Below are 24,107 nucleotides of genomic sequence, written 5' to 3' on the forward strand. Positions count from 1 at the left end.
TCTGAGGGAGGAGGGATGCAAATGACAAAAAAGGAATGGTTTTTTCTGAGATTTCATCCATTCGTTCATTTGCTGTTTTTATTTCCTCCTCAGCTGCTTCGTTGATGTTTGTACTTTTTATATATTATAAAATTTTTTGCATTTTTTGTAAAAAAGACAAAAAAAACAGTGATTTCAAACAGTGATGTAGCTTTAGATTTCCTGATGGAGTAGTCAGTCAGGGCATCTCACCTGCAGGAAAAGCCAAGTTTTAATGACTGATATTTTACAGGATGCATTAGTCCATATAAAAATATATTAGTCAGGCAGCACAAGGGAGCCTTTGAGCCCTATGACTCAATTTTGTTCTACAGCAATTTTAGATCCAACTATGCTGCTGCTACAGGAGCATAACAAGAAAATATCAGATTGAGGAAATAAAGCCCTAAACTCAGTTTGTAGAGCAGCGTCTTTAAAGTCTAATAATGCTACCCATGCATTGAAGCCATCTTTGTATGTTTTGTGGTTGACATGCACCAGTCTCCTTCTTTGTTGTAGTTTGAAGTCATTTACACAGATCTGAGGGAAAATAAATCCCTTAATTGCTGCACAATTATCATTCCACAGAGGAAAGAGTAGAAAAGGATGGATGAGTTCTACTCTACTTTTATCTGGCAGGATAAGGGTTTTGACAGTCTGGAGCTGAGCTTTTTCTGGGCTGTCTGTCTCGGTGTCCTTCACACTGAGAACTTGGATGACAGGCCTTGGATGCTGGGGAGGGGGAAGGTTTCATGTGACAGAAGGCTTTGCCTAATAACCAGTCTGTTCTCTAACTAGGTCTGTTTTTTTCTGTCGCAGAGACACATATCCCCTGCTTTTTTCCTTTCTCTTCTCTGGCCGCATGGGCCCGTGACATCCAGCCCCATCTTTAATGGGGGAGATTGCACACAGAGGAGGCGGCGACAGGGTTTTTAATTTAAAAAAATTTTTCCACAGCATTCCTGTTTCCAGGACAACTTGTCAGGGCACCTGAGCAGTCTCTTATTAAATAGGCGTCTGCACTCTGCTCTGCTGTTAAAGACGGAAAAAAAGAGGGGGTTTGTTTGAGACATACAGCAGGGGACAAATCTGCCAAGCTGCCAAATGTGTGGGCGCTACTGTGGCCAGTCTCTCTTTATAACAGCTGCCCACCCTGAGAATGAGCCAGCTTAGAGCTCGCGTGGCAGATGAAAGAAACATGGGCGTCCATCACAAATCCTGGATCATTGGTGCCTAAACAGACAAGGATGGAGAGTGGGGGGTGTTTGGAATATGAATGATTAATATCAATTATCCTTAACCCTTCCTACCAACTCCCCATTGTCCCAAAACATAGCAGCCCACTGCTTTCTAGTAGGTCCGTAGATGGATCGCATAGAGAACCAAATTTTCCAATTGGAATTAATAAAGTAAATGATAATATTTATGATTATAACTGATATTGTTACACTAGGAAACAGAAAAGAAAAGTGACACAGGACATTTGAAGTTTGAAGAGTGAGCGAAATAAAACTAAAAGTTGAGTTGGTACACAGGAAAGAAACAGAAGTGAATGGTAGAAACGGTCGGCGAGGACTCTCAAGCTGGCTGCTATAGAAACGAGAGAGAAACTTTATCTTTTCAATACGTTTATCCCTCCCTTTATCACTCTTGTGAGCTTAAGATTAAAACTTCAAAAGAGTATCATAGTCGAGAAAATTCAATTTATGCCAGAGACATAGCCCGCATTCAGATCATGCATTTTTTTAAAACCTAAGAAAAGAAGGTTTCACTTTTCTTGGTAAATATCATTTATCCCCGGACTCGGCGCTGTCTGCAAGCTCAGTCTAGGCTATATGTCTTCTGATGAAGGTATGTTTTAAATAACATTTCCTCTCTCATTCACCTGCAGAAACAATCGCAGTTCTGTCAAGGTTTGACTCTTCTTTAGATAGTAAATACTATCTTTACTTTAGATAGTAAATAATTCGTAAAGAAAATAGAGATAGAATTTTACCCATTACCTATTTGCAGATGATTGCATAACTGACTGACGATATAAATGTAATTGTTATTATTTAGTCTTGTTTAGGAAAATGTGTGCACATGTCTGTGCATATTTTTACACGACTGGCCAAACTACTTGTACCAAATTATTTTAGCTCCATCTTCCCAAAATTATTTTCTCATTGATTCTTTTGCAGATTTCCTTTTTCCTCTTGGCTGTTTATCAGTTGATGGCATCCAATAGTCAGCAAACTGATCCCATTTATTCTGTATCACCAGAAAAAGATAAACTGTTTGAGCCATTTACTGGTCTGGGACGATATGCTTTTCTCACAATTTGATTTGTAACCATTTTTTGGGTGACAATTCAATTTAAATGGCGATTCCTAAGTATTGCCGATTTTTACAGACCTTTTGAAAAGGTTGCATGAGGACCAAGTTTACCAACTATTTCACGAGCCAGATTTCCCAAATGAAAAACTCAATTGTGCCACTTTTTAAGATTTATTCAGCAGCAAAATATATGAAGCAGCTGTTTGAACTTATACTCTTGTTTCAAAAGCTTTAAGTGCATAAAAGTGCTGGTTTGAGTGTCTGTTTGCTTGCTGCTGTCATACGTTTGGTTGTTAGCTCTGCATTTACCTCAGGAAGGCATCTTGCTAAGTGGGCAGTAACGTTACTTGTGTTACTGCAGTACGCAACAAATGCAATACAGATTTTACTAATGGCTAGCAACATGTCCAGCTCTGCTTTTCCAAAAAAATCCAAAATGTGTCCACACGTTTAACTTAAAATATGGTGGTGGAGGATATATATCTGCGCATGGTTTTGCAGGTTGTCTGCATTCTCTGTCTTAAGTGTTTTCCAAAACTGATATAACGTTGTCTTCACATTACGCCATCTGCTGGAGAAAAGCAGTAACTTCTTCTCCATCTGGTATGAACACATTTAAACATTTAAAATAAAGAAATATAGATTTTTGACCAAAAAAGGGATATTTTAATTTAGATTTAAAAATTGTAAAACAAAAAAATCTTAATTTTTATGTGAAACAATTTTCTTCTCCTACCCTTACCATCTGCAATACCCTCCTACCTTGAGTTCCTGTGTTTTTGTGTTTTGGGAACAAAAAGAAAAGCTGCTTATTAAGCATATATAACACTAAATATACTTTCATGAAGATCCTAAACTTTTTTAACCAACTACATCCAGCCTCATTTGGACTTGGGTTGGTCAGTAAAATAGAAACCTTTGCAAGATACAAATAAAGTTGAATTGTATTGTTAGTCTTCTCTTCACTAAAACCATGAAAGTGATTCCATTGTTTTCATGTCACTTTCCTGTAGAGATGTGCCTATAAGCAGCAATATTCAGAGAAAGTGTTGGTTTTTGACTGAATAAAAGCCTCTAAGTGGGAAATGGCTTTTAATGATGTAAGCTAGTCCAGAAAAGCCATGAACTATACCTAAAGTCACAATAATGGATGTTTTCCTCATGTTCAGGTACATTTTTTAGATTACATTTACAATATTGAGCAGTTTAATTATCGAGCAGCTTAATCATGGGTAAGATTAAAGTCATCCACAACTAATTCTTCAATTGCTCATGTAATGATTCTGAAATCATTGAGTGAGACAATAAAAGTCTTTACCGTTGTTTAATGCTCTTATATAATAGCTTCGCATTAATTCCTCTGTCTCATTATTGGCACGTACATTGTCAAGGTAGACAAGATTTTATTTTATGGAGAGAAAACCGCTATTCATCCAATTCCTTTCACCTGCTGAAACACTGAGATTATTCTGATTGGCTGAGCATCAGCTCACTACTTTGTTCTGCTTCACTGACCTTTTCTGCTTGGCTGTGCACCGGCTCATGCGTCATACGTCGAGCATCCTGTAAGTAATCCTCGATTAGAGTGCTTTGCACTACAGCACATTTCATGATTTTACACTTTACAATAGTCGTCTATGTGAACGTGAGTTTGAACGAACTCTGCTTGACGTAAAACATGTTGCAGATAATGAAATGGGTTTATCTTTGCCTCTCCTGCTTTGTTCTGATGAAAGAAGACAAGACGCACAGGCATGGTCATATTAACATCCCCGAAGTCTGGGCTCTGTGTTGGGCTGTGGTGCATTGCCTGTTGTTGTGCCTTGCCTCTTTAGCTTCTCTGTGAACTGATTAGGTCTTTTGAAAAGCAGCACAGTGTGTTGCATTGTCTTAAAGGGGAACACAGTCCCTTGAACAACATGAATAGACCAGTGACCTTGAAAGAAGCAGATTGTCACTGTTTGTACCAATTAATCAGTTTTTTTCTTAACATTATTATGTGATGGTAAGTTCTTTCTTTCTTTGACAGTCAATTATCAAGATGACGCAGGGATTTAATTAGGGTACTTTGTTTGTAATGAATAAGTTACAAGGTAATGCTTGACTTGATTTGGCTGTCATTTAAGCTGTTATGCAACAACGGTACTTTTTATTCCACATTGAGCCCCTTTTTCTGTAGATGTTGTGAGTGTAAGAAGTTGTATTTCCTGGGGGTAAAAATGTTCTTCAGCCCCATATATTTAGATGCAAACTTCTGCAAGTTGTCCATACATTAAAACAAATTATTTGGTCCAACTACTGAAGTTTTTTTTTCTGTATAAAGTATACATCAACATATCTGGAATATTCGTCATTTATTTACAGTTTTACATAAACTTTTAACAGTTTTACACACATTTTTAGAGCATCACACTTACTTTATTTAATATATTGGGTAAATTTTATTGTCAGTGTTACAATAATTCTATGTTCATTTTTAGTTAAATTAGATTGAACGATATAAACGTTATTTTCTGGTTAAGGTTACAGAAATGTAATTCAGTTTGATGGAAATTTGTCATTGAATTGAAATACACAAACTTTAGTAGTTGAATTAAATACTTTTTAAGTGTAGAACACTAAGTGTTGCTTCGAATATGCAGATTATCAAGAAATTCACAGATTTGTCATTAAAATGCCCTGGGAGCTCTGACCCCCTCCCTTGTAGATTTTTCTCCCATTACTTGGAGGAGGAACAGCAATGTGGTTGTTTTCTTAGCCTTGAGGCAAATCACTATCATCAGGAATCCCAATGCGCCTCATTTTGCAGATTGTTTGTGAGTTCTTATTTCATCAGAAAACCTCACACATGGATTCAGCCGCATCTGAACAGTCTTAAATAGCAGGCTTATCAAATGGTTAAAAATCAATCTGAAGTCTGACAGTCTGTTTGTAAAACCATTTTTAAAAATAATATAATGCAATCACATGGCATCCTCATGCTGTATAGCTGTATCATGCACATCCCGTGTGTCAGTGGTTTAATGACAATACTAGTTAAAGTGTTATGAAACCCAGGCTTGTGCCTCACCCTGTCAGCCATGCAGCTCCAGTACCTCCACAGATGGTGGCACCTCTCATAGTGGAATCTTAATGAAGTCTTCAATCATCAATAACAGTCACTGTACTAGTAACAGTTTTCCCTTTCTGCCCTGGCAGGAGAGAATCATACATTATATTTCAAAATCGAAGCAAGAGAGCACAGCTGAAAGGGAAAAGAAATGCCAAATCATCAGACATCAACAAGTTACAGGATGAAAACATTAGCATATTTATGCATTTAGATAGAGATGAGATGTGGAGCCTTTATACGAACCTGTCTCGCCTGATACACTGACTTTAAAGCAGGGGTGACCAAAGAGGGGCACAGTCCTGCAGGTTTTCAGTGTGTCCCTGCTTCAATACATCTGGCTCAAATTAAATGGATCCAACAGCCTAAATTTTGACTGATTAATTTGAGTCAGGTGTGTTGGAGCAGGGATACATTGAAACCTGCAGGATTGTGACCCTCGAGGAACAGAGTTGGACACCGGTGTTTTAACATCTCAGAGTCCTAAGTGCACAATTTAGGTAGAATTTCTTCAGAGAGCAACCTCAATGCCTAAATAGGGAATATATATTCATACTTCATAATGAGTGCAAAGATGGGGCATACAAAAGGCATTCCCATGCCTCTCCGTTAACAAAATCTGAACAGTTGCATGTTGAATAAGTCAGCGTAACAACAAAGTGCTGAGGATGCAAATGCAAAGTCAGGAGCGTGGACATAAACACATTTCCACTGTTTTGTCAACAAAGAACAGAAACTGTTTCTAATCTGACTGTATTACAGAGACGAAATGAGCATCAGTCCACATCATGTAGGTCTATAACATCCATAGTTGGCACAGCATCTGCTGTCACATCTTTGTCTTTGTTACTGGAAAAATATACTTAAAAGAAACACCTCTGCAAAGAGTAGCATCGCATCCGTTTTTTTCCTCCCTTTTTTTTTTGGATCCACAACCACACACCCTGTAATAAGAGCAGATCCGCACCACCTCACACTCTACAACGCTTTCTCATCCAGTTATCCTTTGTCTTTCTTTACTGAGCAGAGTCAAACACCACAGCAGACACAGCACAGTTCATGGATGCAGCAGATGAAACAGACTCGCTCACAAATTCATGTTTAACAAAACAGAACAGTACAACCGTGGTAGAGTCTCTGATTGGAAAAGAAGCAAGCACATGCAGATAATACGAGCTACTTTGACCACACGCTAATGATGTGTGGTAAACGCTGATGTTGGTTGGACTTAGGTCTAAATTTAACCTCATTTTAAAATACAGTGCCTTGCAAAAGTATTCACCCCCCTTGGCCTTTTACCTAATTTGTTACATTGCAACCTCTAATTTGACTATTTTTTTCAAATGAGAATTATATTTGATGGATCTGCGCAAAACAGTCCAAGTTTTGAAGTGAAATGAGAAATATAAATAAAAAAATTAATTTAAAAATAAATAACTCAAAATTGCCATGTGCCTGTATTCACTCCCTCTGTTATAAAGGCCCTAAAATGCTCTGGTTCAACCAATTACCTTCAGAAGTCACACTATGAGTGAAACAAAGTTCACCTGTGTCCAATCTAAGTGTCACATGATCTATCAGTATATATACACCTCTTCTGAAAGGTCTCAGAGGCTGCAACATCTAATGAAGAGGCGCTGCTAACCAAACACCACTATGAAGACCAAAGAACTCTCCAAACAAGTCAGAGACAAAGTTGTTGAGAAGTACAAGTCTGGGTTAGGTTATAAAAAAAATATCTAAATCTTTGATGATCCCCAGGAGCACCATAAAATCCATCATCATCAAATGGAAAGAACATGGCACCACAACAAACCTGCCAAGAGAGGGCCGCCCACCAAAACTGACAGACCGGACAGGGAGGGCATTAATCAGAGAGGCAGCCCAGAGACCGAAGGTAACCCTGGAGGAGCTGCAGGGTTCCACAGCAGAGGCTGGAGTATCTGTCCATAGGACCACAATCAGCCGTACACTCCACAGAGCTGGGCTTTATGGAAGGGTGGCCAGAAGAAAGCCATTACTTTCTGCTAAAAATAAGAAGCATGTTTTGACTTTGCGCAAAGGCATGTGGGAGATTGTCAAAATGTATGGAGGAAGGTTCTCTGGTCAGATGAGACTAAAGTGGAGCTTTTTGGCCATCAAGGAAAGCGCACACCTAACACATCCCATCATCCCAAGAACACCATCCCCACAGTGAAACATGGTGGTGGCAGCATCATGTTGTGGGGATGTTTTTCAGCAACAGGCACTGGGAAACTGGTCCGAGTCGAGGGAAAGATGGATGGTGCTAAATACAGAAATATTCTTGAGCAAAACCTCTATGAATCTGTCAGAGATCTGAGACTAGGACGGAGGTTCACCTTCCAGCAGGACAATGACCTCAAGCACACTGCTAAAGCAACACTTGAGTGGCTTAAGGAAAAAAATGTAAATGTGTTGGAATGGCCTAGTCCTCTCCCTGAGCCGTCACCTTATCGTGGTGGAGGGGTTTGTGCGTCCCGAAGATCCTAGCAGCTATGTTGTCGGGGGCTTTATGCCCCTGGTAGGGTCACCCATGGCAAACAGGTGTCTAGGGGAGGGACCAGACCAAGCACGGCTCATAGACCCCTATGACGATGACAAACCTGGGCATAAATGTTCCCTTGCCCGGACGCGGGTTACCGGGACCCCCCTCTGGAGCCAGGCCTGGAGGCGGGGTACGAGAGCGAGCGTCTGGTGGCCGGGCCTTCGCCCATGGGGCCCGGTCGGGCTCAGCCCGAAAGGGTTACATGGGCCCCACCTCCCGTGGGCTCACCATCTGCGGGAGGAGCCGTAGGGGTCGGGTGCAATGTGAGCTGGGCGGCGGCAAGGGGCGGGGACCCTGGCGGTCCGATCCCCGGCTGCAGAAGCTGGCTCTAGGGACGTGGAACGTCACCTCTCTGGTGGGGAAGGAGCCTGAGCTTGTGCGCGAGGTTGAGCGGTTCCGACTAGATATAGTTGGACTCACCTCGACGCATGGCTTGGGCTCTGGAACCAGTACCCTCGAGAGGGGCTGGACCTTCTTCCACTCTGGAGTTGCTCATGGTGAGAGGCGCCGAGCAGGTGTGGGCATTCTCATCAGCCCCCAGCTTGGTGCCTGCACGTTGGGGTTTACCCCGGTGGATGAAAGGGTAGTTTCCCTCCGCCTCCGGGTGGGGGGACGGGTCCTGACTGTTGTCTGTGCTTATGCGCCGAACAGCAGTTCAGAGTACCCACCCTTTCTGGGGTCCTTGGAGGGAGTGCTGGAGGGTGCTCCTTCTGGGGACTCCATTGTTCTGCTGGGGGACTTCAATGCTCACGTGGGCAATGACAGTGAGACCTGGAGGGGAGTGATTGGGAGGCATGGTCCCCCCCCTCTGAACCCAAATGGTGTTTTGTTATTGGACTTCTGTGCTCGTCATGGATTGTCTATAACGAACACCATGTTCCAGCATAAGAGTGTCCATATGTACACCTGGCATCAGGATTCCCTGGGCCGCAGTTCAATGATCGACTTTGTAGTCGTATCGTCGGACCTGCAGCCACATGCCTTGGACACTCGGGTGAAGAGGGGGGCGGAGCTGTCAACTGATCACCACCTGGTGGTGAGTTGGCTCAGATGGTGGGGGAGGAAGCCGGTCAGAGCTGGCAGGCCCAAACGTGTTGTGAGGGTCTGCTGGGAACGTCTGGCTGAGCCCCCCGTCAGAGCGAGCTTCAACTCCCACCTTCAGCAGAGCTTCGAACATGTCCCGGGTGAGGCGGGGGACATTGAGTCCGAATGGGCTGTGTTCCGTGCCTCTATTGCTGAGGCGGCCAGCCGGAGCTGTGGCTGCAAGGTCGTTGGTGCCTGTCGTGGCGGTAATCCCAGGACTCGTTGGTGGACAACAGCAGTGAGGGATGCTGTCAAGCTGAAGAAGGAGTCCTATCGGGCCTTCTTGGCCTGTGGGACTCTGGAGGCAGCTGATGGGTACCGACGGGCTAAGGGGCATGCGGCTTCGGCCGTTGCCGAGGCAAAAACTCGGGCGTGGGAGGAGTTCGGCGAGGCCATGGAGAAAGACTTCCGGACGGCTTCGAGGAGATTCTGGTCCACCATCCGGCGGCTCAGGGGGGGGAAGCAGTGCTCCGTCAATACTGTGTACAGTGGAGATGGGGAGCTGCTGACCTCAACTCGGGACGTTGTGGGTCGGTGGAGGGAATACTTCGAAGACCTCCTCAATCCTACCAACACGGCTTCCCATGAGGGAGCAGAGCTGGTGGACTCGGGGGTGGACTCTCCTATCTCTGGGGCTGAAGTCGCTGAGGTGGTCAAAAAGCTCCTTGGCGGCAAGGCGGATCTCATCTGGGTGGATGAGATCCGCCCAGAGTTCCTTAAGGCTCTGGATGCTGTGGGGCTGTCCTGGCTGACACGCCTCTGCAGCATCGCGTGGACATCGGGGGCAGTACCGCTGGATTGGCAGACTGGGGTGGTGGTCCCCCTTTTTAAGAAGGGGGACCGGAGGGTGTGTTCCAATTACAGGGGAATCACACTCCTCAGCCTCCCTGGTAAGGTCTATTCAGGGGTCCTGGAGAGGAGGGTCCGCCGGATAGTCGAATCCCGGATTGAGGAGGAGCAGTGTGGTTTTCGTCCTGGTCGCGGAACAGTGGACCAGCTCTATACCCTCTCTGGGGTCCTGGAGGGGGCATGGGAGTTTGCCCAACCAGTCTACATGTGCTTTGTGGACCTGGAGAAGGCATTCGACCGTGTCCCCCGGGGGCTCCTGTGGGGGGTACTCCGGGAGTATGGGGTACCGGACCCCCTTGTACGAGCTGTCCGGTCCCTGTACAACAGGTGTCAGAGCTTGGTCCGCATTGCCGGTAGTAAGTCGGATTCGTTTCCGGTGAGGGTTGGACTCCGCCAAGGCTGCCCTTTATCACCGATTCTGTTCATAACTTATATGGACAGAATTTCTAGGCGCAGCCGAGGGGTTGAGGGGATCCGACTTGGTGGCCTCAGGATTGGGTCTCTGCTTTTTGCAGATGACGTGGTCCTGTTGGCTTCGTCTGGTCGTGATCTCCAGCTCTCACTTGAGCGATTCGCAGCCGAGTGTGAAGCGGCTGGGATGGGAATCAGCACCTCCAAATCTGAGACCATGGTCCTCAGCCGGAATAGGGTGGATTGCCCTCTCCGGGTCGGGAGTGAGGTCCTGCCTCAAGTGGAGGAGTTTAAATATCTCGGGGTCTTGTTCACGAGTGAGGGAAGGATGGAGCGTGAGATCGACAGACGGATCGGTGTGGCGTCTGCAGTAATGCGGGCTCTGCGCCGGTCTGTCGTGGTGAAGAAGGAGCTGAGCCAGAAGGCGAAGCTCTCGATTTATCAGTCGATCTACGTTCCTACCCTCACCTATGGTCATGAGCTGTGGGTCGTGACCGAAAGAACGAGATCTCGTATACAGGCGGCTGAAATGAGCTTCCTCCGCAGGGTGGCCGGGCTCTCCCTTAGAGATAGGGTGAGGAGCTCAGTCATCCGGGAGGGGCTCAGAGTAGAGCCGCTGCTCCTTCGCCTCGAGAGGAACCAGTTGAGGTGGCTCGGGCATCTGGTCAGGATGCCTCCTGGACGCCTCCCTGGTGAGGTGTTCCAGGCACGTCCCTCGGGGAGGAGACCCCGGGGAAGACCCAGGACACGCTGGAAGGATTACATCTCTCGGCTGGCCTGGGAACGCCTCGGGATCCCCCCCGCAGAGTTGGCAAATGTGGCTGGGGAGAGGGAAGTCTGGGCTTCCCTGCTTAGGCTGCTGCCCCCGCGACCCGACCCCGGATAAGCGGCAGAAGATGGATGGATGGATGGGCCTAGTCAAAGTCCAGACCTCAATCCAATTGAGAATCTGTGGTCAGACTTAAAGATTGCTGTTCATAAGCGCAAACTATCGAACCCTAAGGAGCTGGAGCAGTTTTCCCTTGAAGAATGAGCAAAAATCCCATTGGCAAGATGTGGTAAACTCGTAGAAACTTATCAAAAACTACTTGCAGCTGTGATCGCCGCAAAAGGTGGCTCTACACAGTACTGACATTGGGGGGGTGAATACTTATGCACAATTGTGTTTTATGTTCTTCTGACTCATTTAATATTTGCTTCACAAAAAAAATCATATCACGTCTTCAAAGTTGTGGGCATGTTCTGTAAATTAAATGATGCAAACCCTTGAACAATCCATTTTGATTCCAGGCTGTGGGGTAACGAAACACAAAAAATGTCAAGGGGGGTGAATACTTTTGCAAGGCACTGTATGTGGTCCTGTAAAACCTTATTTGTTCACACTCTGTGAACTCGAAGCTTCATTTTTGGTTTTACATTAGCATATTTCTAACATAAGGCTTGATTTTAATAAAAAAAAAAAAAAAAATTAAAAGCCTTTTTGAAACTTGATGCTTTTCTTCAAACTACACACTGAAATATTTCTTCTCAGCTTCTAAAAAAAAAAAAAAAAAAAAAAAACAACTTGGAAACATTACGTTTTTAAACATGATTAAAGTTTATCCTCAGTGTAAAGCTTGGCTAACATCTCATAACCACTGTTTGGTGCAATCACTTTGCTACTCTTCAGTGGCAGTCACATAATCTTCCTTGTGTGTCTGTGCGTGCGCATGTGTGTGTGTGGCATATCTCCCTTGAAACAGTGTTTATGTTGAAAGTAGAATCTAAAATGCAAACCAAGCTTTCTTGGGCATATTTCCAATGCGTTTACCATGTTTAATGAGAATGTTGGGATGTGCTGAGAAAAATCCACTGCCTCTCATGATGGCCTGAATAACGTGCAACAATGGACTGTAATAGAAACTCTCCAAAGATCTATAATCTGCAGCTTTAAAATGTACACATCAGCTCTCCCTGTTTCATATCCCAGCAACAACTATCGATCAAGATAATATTACTGTCTGTCCTCCCAATTTTCACTCTCCAGAATGTCAATGAAACAGTCTTCTCCTTCTTAACATTTTCTGCACCTCTTTTCACCTCTTTGCTGTCTGTATTTTTTAGCTTGGCATTTCTCCACTTGAAATTTAATCTACATCTGAAATTCCTGCTCTGAAGATAATCAGAGTGACATTCCTTTGCAAACCTGCCGATGAAAGGAAAGACTATAGCACTACTAAGAAAAGAGAGGATGTTGAATGTGGCCCTTTTTATTCTCATTTTATGTATCTATTTGATATCTTTTCCAAACCAAAGCCATCTTTTGACAGAGAGCTATTTGTAGAAGTAAATAATCTTACGGAAGCAACAGGTTTTACTTACTTAAGTAATGGCAAAGTGGACTGCCATGCTGCAAAGTAAGGGTAAGAGTCGCTCCTCTTGGGCTCCATCAATAACCATTAAGGATCCTCTTTCATTAGACCGAACTTCATAAGGTCCCCAGGCTTGAGAAATGGGCTTTGCCGTCCTGTTTGATGGAGTATGCTTAGATGGCATTACCACTGTTTAGGAATGTAAATTGGAATGCTTAATTTACCCTCCGGATGATTGCCATGAGGTTTACGTATGGCCTTCTTCTCATTCAACCTTTTCACTTAATCACGAAGAACCTCTCTTACCAATCAGCAACCCCTAGTTTGCTTCTCAGCTCCTCCCTTTTATATCCCTCAATCTTTACTTGCACACATAACGCACAGCTCTAAGGCTCATTCAACATATCCAAGCTACTTCAAAATGAATATTCATATGGCAGTGAGGGTGCATCAAGCTGGCAAGGCTGCCACAGCGTGATGGGAGTGTTTCCGGATGATGACTTAGGAGTCCTGCAGCTCTGCTGCCAAGAGCAGGGAATCCAAACTTAATCAGGGCAAGGACCCCTCCCTTCTCTTTCTCCCAGTAAGCTCCATGGGGTTGAGGCCAAAACAGGAATAGAATGAGAGAGACAAAAGTCAAAGTCTAGGCAGCATCATGCACACTCCCACACTCTGTTTTCCTCACAAGAGCCAGTTTTTCCCCATGAGTGATGGGTTCATTTTAGGGCTATTGGAGAAAGTTTTCCGTTTCACTCAGAAAAGAGATATTAGTAAGATTAACTTTGTTCCACTCAATCAGTCCTATCTAAACTCTTATCACTCTCTCATTCTCCCTCACATACACACACACACACACACACACTCACAATGTTCCAGATTTCCACAAACCATGGCTGTTGTCCATCCATCACCGGGAGGCACAGCTGGTGTGTTTCACTGAGGCCCAGACCAGATCTGTGGCCAGCCTCCCAGCCATCAGCTGTACTCTTTTCCACAGACCATGGTCACATCAAGTGGAAGAGGCAATGATCATTCCTGATCAATAAAACATCAACTGCATTAAAGCTTATGAATAAGTCATGAACTGAAAGAACCCAGTGGTCAGGACACACACACACACACACACACACATACACACACAGAGGAAATAGTCTTTTACTTAGGCCAGGAAGGATTATCAGACAGAAAAAGAGAACAAAGCAAAGGCCTTAACTTAAAGGGAATTTATCAACCACCCACTGACATTTAGTTGGGTGTTAAAGCTCTGCTTTTTTCCCCTCCTTTCCGTTACTCATTCAACCTGCTGCTACTCTCTCATGTAATGGCCTTTTTCCTGTAGGTGGCATAAATAAGTTATTACTTCCCCGTGTCCCCAAGCTTAGCGAAGACCGTCTGAATATAAATAGATCACTTGCATCCACAGACCTCACATTTTCGTCATGTCAGTGTGTTTGTAATTATATGTAGATTCTTTTGAAAGAGCACCGTCACTGTTTCGGTCGATTTGAGTGTTGAGATGAAATTGCTTTTCTCTGGCCAACATTTAACACTAAACTCCAACTCAGACGGGATGAGGTTGTGTGTGAACATGAGTATATGTGCTGTGCTGCAAAGGAGAGAAAGCAGCCTGCAGACAGTGTAAAGTAGAACTGGTAAAGTGGACGGAAACACAAGTGGCAGCTTAGCCAAGGATTTTGAATTAACAACCTTGTTGCATAATTAATGTCTCAATTATATCCTTTGGAGAGATGGTATAACTACACAACGATTGACCCTGTGTGTGTTCAGCATCATTTTCTTTTGCAGACTGTTGTTTAGGACTTGATGCCAAGCAGTCTGCATTGTGTCTGTATTCAATTCAATTCAATTCAATTCAACTTTATTTATATAGCGTCAAATCACGGCAATGCCATCTCAAGACGCTTTACAGACAGAGGGGAAAACATAATGAAGGCCAATTCATAACAGCCTATATAAGGAAACCAACAGATTGAGTTGAGTCCAACTCAATCTCCCATCCTGAGCAAGCACACTGGCAACAGTGGGAAGGAAAAAACTCCCTTTTAACAGGAAGGAAACCTCCGGCAGAACCCGGCTCAGGACAGGCAGCCATCTGCCTCTGCTGTGTGGGGGGAAGAGGACAGAAAGACAACAGACAACAGGAACTGCTACTCCCGGCCAGGGAGACCTGCTGAGACAGGAGACATACATGTTAATGATGCAACACTGTTATGGGGAGGTAAAAGAAAGATAAAGAGAAAAAGAAAGAAGCTCAGTGTATCAGGAAATGTCCCTCAGCAGTCTAAACCTATAGCAGCATAACTAAGGGATGCTAACCATCCCTAGCTATAGGACTTATCAAAAAGATAAGTCTTCAGCCTAGTCTTAAAGGTGGGGAGGGTGTCTGCTTCCCTAACACTAACTGGGAGCTTATTCCATTAGAGAGGGGCCTGATAACCAAAGGCTCTGCCTCCTGCTCGGCTCTTTGAGACTCTAGGAACCACAAGTAAGCCTGCAGTCTGCGAACGAAGTACTCTACTTGGTATATAAGGAACAATGAGGTCTTTGATATATAGTGGTGCCTGGTTGTGGAGGGCTTTATATGTAAGGAGAAGGATTTTAAATTCTATTCTAGATTCAACAGGCAGCCAATGAAGAGAGGCTAAAACTGGAGAAATATGATCTCTCATGCTGGTTCTGGTCAGGACTCTGGCTGCAGAATTCTGGATCAGCTGAAGGCTTTTCAGGGCATATTTAGGACAGCCCAGTAATAGAGAGTTACAGTAATCTAGTCTCGAAGTAACAAAAGCGTGAACCAGTTTTTCTGCATCACTCCGAGACAGAATGTCCCTAATTTTGGCTATATTACGTAAATGAAAGAAGGCTATTTTAGTAACCTGCTTAATATGTGGGCCAAAGGACAGGTCAGGGTCAAATATTACTCCAAGGTTTCTCACTGTAGCACTGGAAGCTAAAGTAATGCCATCCAGGTTCATTACAAAACCGGAAAATTCAGCTCTGAGTTTTTCAGATCCAACGAGAATTACTTCAGTCTTATCTGAGTTTAAGAGGAGAAAATTTCTAGACATCCAAGTCTTTATGTCTATGAGACAATTTTGTAGCCTATTGGGCTGATTTGTTTCATCTGGTTTAAATGATAAGTATAGTTGAGTATCATCTGCATAACAATGAAAGTTTATTCCATGCTGTCTAATAATTTTGCCTAAAGGGAGCATATATAGCGTGAAGAGTATTGGTCCAAGTACAGAACCTTGAGGAACTCTATGACTTACTGTAGTTTGGGAGGAGGACTTGTCATTTACATGAACAAACTGAAGTCTATCAGATAAATATGATTTAAACCAGCTTAACGCTGTACCTGTAATTCCAATCACCTGTTCTAGTCTTTGTAACAGAATGTTATGATCGACTGTATCAAATGCAGCACTAAGATCAAGCAAGATAAGTACGGACACAAGTCCTTTGTCTGAGGCCATAAGAAGGTCATTAGTAACTTTCACCAATGCTGTCTCAGTACTATGATGAGCTCTAAATCCTGACTGAAACTCCTCGCATAAATTATTTCTGCTCAGGTGGGCATGTAGCTGAGCTGAAACTATTTTCTCCAGAATTTTGGACATAAACGGGAGGTTAGATATAGGTCTATAATTTGCTATCACCTCTGGATCCAGAGATTGCTTTTTAAGTAAAGGCTTGATTACAGCAGTTTTAAATGATTGTGGTACATATCCTGTCACTAAAGACATATTGATAAGATTTAGTAGTGATGTATTAATTAAAGGGAAAATGTCCTTAAAGAGGCTCGTTGGGAGAGGGTCTAAGATACAGGTGGATGGTTTAGATGAAGCTATTATTTTAGTTAATTCAGAGGGTTGGACAGGACAGAAACTATTTAGACACAAGTCAGATCCTGGTTCTAAGGATGCTTCGGAGACCACAACAGGCTCAACATTATAGGTAGAAGGAAGAGTATTGTGAATTTGATCTCTAATAGTGTCAATTTTATTCCTGAAAAAATACATGAAATCATCACAGCTAAGTGAGAAAGGAATACATGGCTCCACAGCGCTCCGGCTCCTAGTAAGCCTAGCTACAGTGCTGAAAAGAAACCGAGGGTTGTTTTTGTTTTCCTCTATCAATGATGAATAATAAGCTGTTCTTGCTGTAAGTAAGGCTTTTTTGTATACGCTTAAACTTTCTTTCCAGGTTAAGTGAGACTCCTCTAGTCCTGATGAACGCCATCTGTTTTCCAAACGCCTTGATGCCTGTTTTAGAGCTCGAAGCTGGGAATTAAACCAGGGAGCCTTCATAATCTTACCTAATTTCTTCTTCTTTAGGGGAGCAACATTATCCAAGGTTGTACGCATTGAAGCTGTTATAGTATCAGCATGTTGATCAATCTGAGCAGGAGTAAGGCTTAAAGGGGGACTCTCAGTCATGCTAACACATGGTAGATGTGAAAAAATTGATTCAATTGATTGTTTAAATTTTGTAATATTATTGTCTGATAAACATCTACTATAGTAGAATTTATTTTTGGTCAGTGAGTAATCAAATAAAGTGAATTCAAAGGTTAATAAGAAGTGATCGGACAAGACAGGGTTTTGAGGAAATACTTTGAGCTTATCAGTCTCAATACCATATGTTAGAACAAGATCAAGAGTGTGACCATGAGAGTGAGTGGCTCCATTGACATTTTGTGAAAACCCAATTGAGTTTAGAATAGAGCTAAAGGAAATGTTTAAACTATCATTTTCAACGTCAACATGAATATTAAAATCACCTAGTACAATGACCTTATCAGTAGTCAGCACTAACTCAGACAAGAGATCAGAGAATTCGGTCAGAAACTCGGAGTAAGGTCCAGGTGGGCGATACACTAATGCTAAAAGGAGCGGTTTCTCTGAATTCCATTTTGGATGAGATAAATTTAATGTCAGGAATTCAAAGGATTTATAGTTAGTTTTGTGCTTAGGATTAATTAAAAATTCTGACTTAAAGATAGCTGCAACACCTCCTCCTCTGCCTGTAGTTCTAGGAATGTGAAAGTTTAAATAGTTAGCTGGCGTAGCTTCATTAATACTAACATAATCCTCTTGCTGTAACCAGGTTTCTGTAAGACAGAATAAATCAATGTGGTGATCACCTATCAAGTCATTGACTAATAAAGACTTATTCGGGAGGGATCTAATATTCAGTAGGCCACACTTTATTGTCTTATTTTCAGATTTTATTAGATCCATTGTTTTTATTTTTATGAGGTTTTCACGATTAACCCCAGAAGTGTTTTTGTGTTGTTTAATTCTTACTGCTGGGAAGTTGTATAAGGTCAGAATGGGGTTTTGGGTGGGCGGCGGCAGGTGGGAAGCTGCAGAAAAGTGTGTAGGACTACAATTCTGCCTCCTGGTCCCAACCCTGATTTGTCAATTTAGCTGACTAATAAAAGAGTCCATATTGCTAGATAAGAGAGCGGCTCCATCCAACGTGGGATGGATGCCATCTCTCCTAATAAGACCAGGCTTTCCCCAAAAAGCGCTCCAATTATCTATTACACCCACGTTGTTATCGGGACACCACCTAGACAACCAGCGGTTGAAGGATGACATGCGGCTAAACATGTCATCGCTGATTAAATTTGGCAAGGGACCAGAGAAAACTACGGAGTCCGACATGCTCTTGGCAAAGTTACACACCGAAGCAACATTAATTTTAGTGACCTCCGATTGGCGTAACCGGGTGTCGTTACCGCCGACGTGAATTACAATCTTACGGTATTTACGTTTAGCCTTAGCCAGCAGTTTCAAATACGATTCGACGTCGCCCGCTCTGGCCCCAGGAATGCATTTGACTATGGTCCCCGGTGTCTCTAGAGCCACGTTTCTGACTATGGAACTACCTATAATCAGGGTTTCTGCCTCAGCGGGTGTGTCGCCGAGCGGGGAAAATCTGTTAGAAACGTGAACAGGTCGGTGGTGGCCAGTGGGTTTTGGTTTGGGGCTACGCTTCCGCCTGACCGTCGTCCAGTCGTCCAGCAATACATATTGCTGCTGCTTTAACACATAAAATGGTTGCAGAACTTGACTGTTGTGTATTTTTAAATTAGCAAATTAAGATATGAAAGGCTCTGCTTGCAGGCCAACATGCACAATACTGGGCGCTCTCGTGTGTGTCATTCTTTGACGTTACATGTTTGAATTTGTTTGAACAGGTGTAGGCAGACAGGAAATGTGTCTTTGCTTTCACCAACAGAAGTATGTCAGACAGGAATATGGGGAGCAGTGCTCAGAAGGGCTTATTTACAAGTTTATTTCCACAATATTGCCTCTTATGACAAGGGCAGGAGGAAGGAGGATGCACATGTGGAACGGTGCTGAAGCAAATGTAGGCTGCAGCGTGACATGCTTACAAATGTGTCCTTGTCAGAGAGATTGGAGATGGAGATAAAAGAATAAAATGAAATAACTCAGGTTTATTGGATATTTATTCATTTATCTGCTTTTGGGGGGGGAAAAAAAACTATTTGTCCTGAAACATATTCAGCTGTCATAAGTCTCTATTGCATTATAGATCAGCAGGCTGTTTACTGCTCAGGTTTTGGCTCGTGCAGCGTAATCCTGCAACAGCTGGGGCAGTGTGGGAGTTCTATGAAAAGGCAGAGTTGTCACACTTATGGCATTGACAATTGCAACTTTTTATCTGTGATTTTGGAAAACTTCAAACATTTTTTAAACATCTTTCAAAGTTAAAATGAGGCTTGAAGTGGCTGGTCTTGTGCTATGTGTGAACAGATAGTCCCTGTCTGTCACTGAATGTGTGCAGTTCTAACTGAAAGACATCCTCAGCCTCCATTTAGCCTTTTACTACAATATGACTCGTGTTAAAGTGTATTTAAAATTTGGGAAGAAAATATTAAAATAGTTTTTTTTTTAAAAATAATAAATAATAATAATAATAATAATAATAATAATAATAAAAGGAACAGCTTCAGGGCCAGCATCTTGTCCCATCTAACACTAGTGTTAAAGAAAAATCCACCTTGCAACTGCATGACGATTTATGTTCTGGTGAGCTCTGAGCTCAATACCATCAACTCACATTGTCGACCACAACCCCCCACCCCCCAACACCCCACCCCAACATATTCCAATGATCTTATTTCCACAGCTAATGACATTAATGAAATTTACATCAAGATATGATCCTTTTTTTTTTTTATTAATTTTTTAATAAATAAAAAACTGCAACACTTTTCTTTATGATAGAAACCTTTGTATGCCTGCTGCGGTGTGTGTGTGTGTGGGTGTGGATGGGGGGGTGGGGGGGGTGTACACTCAGAAATGGAGAAGGAGAATGCCTGTGAAGAACGGGTTTTGTTCATTTTATAATCAAACATGTCCTTCTGACAGACAAGTTTAACAAAACTAAACGGTGGGATCGACAGCCCCAGACGAAGACCCCATCTTGATATGGCGGAAAGTTTGTGTTCACCGACAGGAGGAAAGCTGGAGCTCTGAACACTTAGTCTGTCTGCAGAAAGAAATAAAAACAATGCTGAAATCTTATTTTTTCTGTAAAACACTGGTTCGACTCTGAAATGACTCACTGCCTTGATGCTGTTTACAGAAGACTCCCATCCAGTCATACTCCGTTTATTTGTTTGGGTTTTGTTGTTGCATTCTGTGCTTGTCTTACAAATTATTCATCTCTTCTATCAACTGTGTAGCAGATGATACACAGCTTTATGTGTCTTTGTCACCAGATGACCACAGTCCAATAGACTTACTGTGCCAGTGTTTGGAGCAAATAAACACCTGGATGAGAAAGAATTTTCCTCAATTAAATGAAGAAAAAATATTATTCTGTTTGGTAGCAAAGAGAAGAGGGTCAGCGCTGGCAAACACCTGGAGACTCGAGCTCCTAAAACCACCAATCAAGTCTGTAACCTTGGAGTGTTGATCGACTCAGATCTGACTCTCAGCAGCCACACAAAAGCTGTCTCTAAGAAGCTTTTTACCAACTGAGAAACAGAAACAGGATTAAAAGTTTAGTCTCCCAGAAAGACCAGGAGAAACTCATCCATGCATTCATCTCCAGTAGACTGGATTACTGTAATAGTCTTTTAACAGGACTTCCTAAAAAGAGCATTAAACATCTGCAACTCATCCAGATGCTGCTGCTGGAGCTTTAACTAGGACTAAGAGGTCTGAAAACATCACACCAGTTTTTAAAACTTTATACTGGTTTCCAGTCAGGAACAGGAGAGATTTCAAAACCCTGTTTATTGTTTACAAATCCCAGAATGGTTATGGACCAGAATACATCTGTGATACGTTCAGAGAATATAAACCAAGTAGAGCTCTTCGATCCAAAGACTCTGGTCAACTAGTCCAGACCAGAGTCCAGGCTAAACATGGAGAAGCAGCATTTAGTTGTTACGCTGCAAACAAGTGGAATAATCTGCCAGTGGAGATTAAACTTTCATCAAATGTAGAAACTTTGAAATTCAAGTTAAAAACATTTCTTTTTTCATGCGTTTATGCATGAAATCTGAACAGCAACTTTTAATTACTTTTGCTTTGAATTATTTTAATATAATTTATGATTTTATTGTGATTTTGCTATTCTTTTATGTTTTGTTTTTTTACACCATCTATAATAATTTTAATGTTTTATGTAGAAGACCTTGATATGAAAAGTGCTGCACAAATAAACCCGCCTTGCCTTTTAAAAATAGATTGTGGTTCGATGGATTTTGTGGGCAAAGATGGAGGGAGGATGTGGGGAAGTTACAAGAGAGTTGACTCCCAGGGAGAGCTCTGTCACCCTCATGACGCTGTCCAATTAGAGCATATGATTAGTGTAGACTGTCTCCAGTGGAATACATCAGCTGGGCTCAGATTACTCCAGGTCCCTGCAATTTAGTGATCACTTTGTCTCTGTCACACCTGCTGCTAATATAAACCAGACAGAATGGATGATTTCTGCTTAAGGTTTAGATTGATTGAAGCTGATTACATTTCACCAAGGTTTATTATGTTTCTAAAATAAATGTGTTGGAGGGTGGGAGTGTGTTTGTCAGTTTGCATGCAGGTTGTTGTGAAACAAGGAGAAGTCGAGCTAGACAACTGCCTTCTATATGATATGTGTTTTATTTGTTTCCTCTTCCAGGCTGCCAGAGCCGAGGGCACACCCCATGGACCCCCAGGACTTTGAGGACAACGATTCTGGACCATCCATGGACCACGCCCCCTGATCTGAACCAAGCAGACCCCTCGTACATCCATCTGTCCTTCGCGATCTGCTTTGGACAGCCGTCAGCACTGTTGAGCTGTCAGGCCGGCCCCCTTTCCGTCAGTCATCTCCCTCTCTTCCTCCCCCACCTCCCTTCTCCTAGAGAACTGACCTTGAAGAAGGCTGCTGTGACAAATATGGATGGCCACATCTTTTCTACTCTCAAACTTTTTTAATTCCTCTCTTGCTACTAACTTTTTATAATTGAAGCATGCAAGTCATGTGCAATCAATTACCATCAGGCTCAATTTCCACAGGCAGTCAGATCCTTGGCTGCTGGTGAGGCTGGCTGATTCGAAGAGGAGCCTGGGTTCGCACAGCCAACCCAGATTTAACAGCATCTGTTAAACCCTACAGATGTAAAAAAAAAAAAAAAAAAAAAGTCTGTGACATGTTGCTTGACACTGCTCATTTAGCGGCAGTATGACTTAGCTCTGCTGTTTAGATGCTTTGGACATTAAAAGGGAACATTTCTGAGATGCCGCATTGCCTTACATTGTCAGGAGAACATATTTTAAAGGCATTCTGATGGTTTTATTTGTTGTGTTAAAAAAAACAAAAAAAAAACAGAAGAAGTGTCTTTTGCACTCTCCATCACCCTGCGACCTTCATCTCTCCTTTCCCCGCATACTCAGCCCTACCTGCTGAGTCTTTGAATCTTTCTGTGTTTGTTTTAATTCCTCGTGTGCTTTTTAGATCTGTAATCCGAATCGGGGGACATTTAGACACTCATTGATTTGGTGATTGTTGCTAATTTTGTTTTATATACGAATCAAATTGTAATTTGATTGTGCAAATCAACACTCCTACATTTATCAGCTCTCCTTGTACAGTCAGGTAAAGGCTCATTACTCCCAGCCAATCTGCTGCATATGACGGATTGCGGTCTAGAATAGCGTGTGCGTTTTCTACTTCGACCTGCTCAGACACAGCTTTCACCGATGATGTACGGCCTCCAGTCTGTCCACATATCAGCAGTTTCTGTTAATTGTGATTGATTCCATTGCCTTAAATCCAGAATTAGGAGCATCTCACAAATAGAATGTGGAACAACAGAACTTCACTGTAGCACTGCACAAGGATACACTAAAGCTGTGTAACTTCCCAAGGGGATTGTTGGTGTGTCAACAGCTTATTGAAAAAACAGCAAGAGCTTAGTTTGTATTCTACCGCGACAACAGACAGGAGTCTGACTGTCTGATGTTTCCGCTTGTTATTCTTTGTCTATTTTTGTCTTAAGTCTAAGAATAAAGAGTCTGTTTCTTAAATTGGATGGCATGTTTGTCTCTATTTAAAGAACCACTATAATATCTGCTGCTTGAAAAACTTAGAAAACAGAAGAAAAAAGTCAGTTAACCCAGTTAGCATCAGATAATCTTACAGGAGCGGAAAGAGATCTTTTTTTTTTATTATTGATGCAGACAGGAAAAGTGACGAAGTGCCTTTAAAGAAGAATTTAGAAAGTGGAAAGTTTTCCTTCATTAAAATTCAAAGCAGGAACGCATCTAGATGGAGCGGGGAATAGGAGGTTTGGGAATGAAGGGCAGAGGAGGAAAACTCTTTAGGGTCTCTGCCTCCAGACCCAGACAAGCCAGAACAAACTTTCATCAGCTTATATCCTCAGTCTGAAACCCTTTGTTTCTCTGCAGCTCCATTTCATTCTCATGTCTCTTCACACACACACACACACACACACACACACACACACACACACACACACACACACACAAACAACACAATTCAGCACCCATTAGCATCACACCTGAGAGACTGGATTGATTCAGGGATGCTCATTTCATCACCAGTCTTTGCAAGCAAGATGCTAACATCTGATTTGAAATTCTGTGCAGCATTTCCTGCTCAACGAGCCCCATTTCACTTTTAACTCCTTTGGAGATTTTCTCATCTCGTTCGTGATGTAAGTTAGCCGAGCATGAGCATAACTACATAGAGGCTCATGTGCTATCAAATAGACAATAATCTTTACCCATTTATGTGCATATCGGATGTCCTGGAGCAATAATAACAAATCTGTGGAGGGGACAGGATCTCTGCTGTCAGGGGAGGAAATAAAGAGGAGAAGATTGTC

The 24,107-nt window shown here is 42.7% G+C and overlaps 1 protein-coding gene across 2 annotated transcripts in view; it reads left to right on the forward strand.

Moving 5' to 3' along the window:
* The window catches only part of trim44 (tripartite motif containing 44), a 58,849-nt gene extending 35,916 nt beyond the window's left edge, over positions 1–22,933 (forward strand). For both annotated transcript variants that reach the window (XM_079259321.1, XM_079259322.1), the window contains one exon: positions 21,896–22,933. In XM_079259321.1, coding sequence (XP_079115447.1) covers positions 21,896–21,980 — 85 coding nt within the window. In that variant the 3' untranslated portion in view covers positions 21,981–22,933. The remainder of the gene's footprint in view (positions 1–21,895) is intronic.
* The last annotated feature ends 1,174 nt before the right edge of the window (positions 22,934–24,107 follow it).

Source organism: Telmatherina bonti (assembly GCF_933228915.1).
Source record: "Telmatherina bonti genome assembly, chromosome: 2".
Taxonomy (NCBI): Eukaryota; Metazoa; Chordata; class Actinopteri; order Atheriniformes; family Telmatherinidae; genus Telmatherina; species Telmatherina bonti.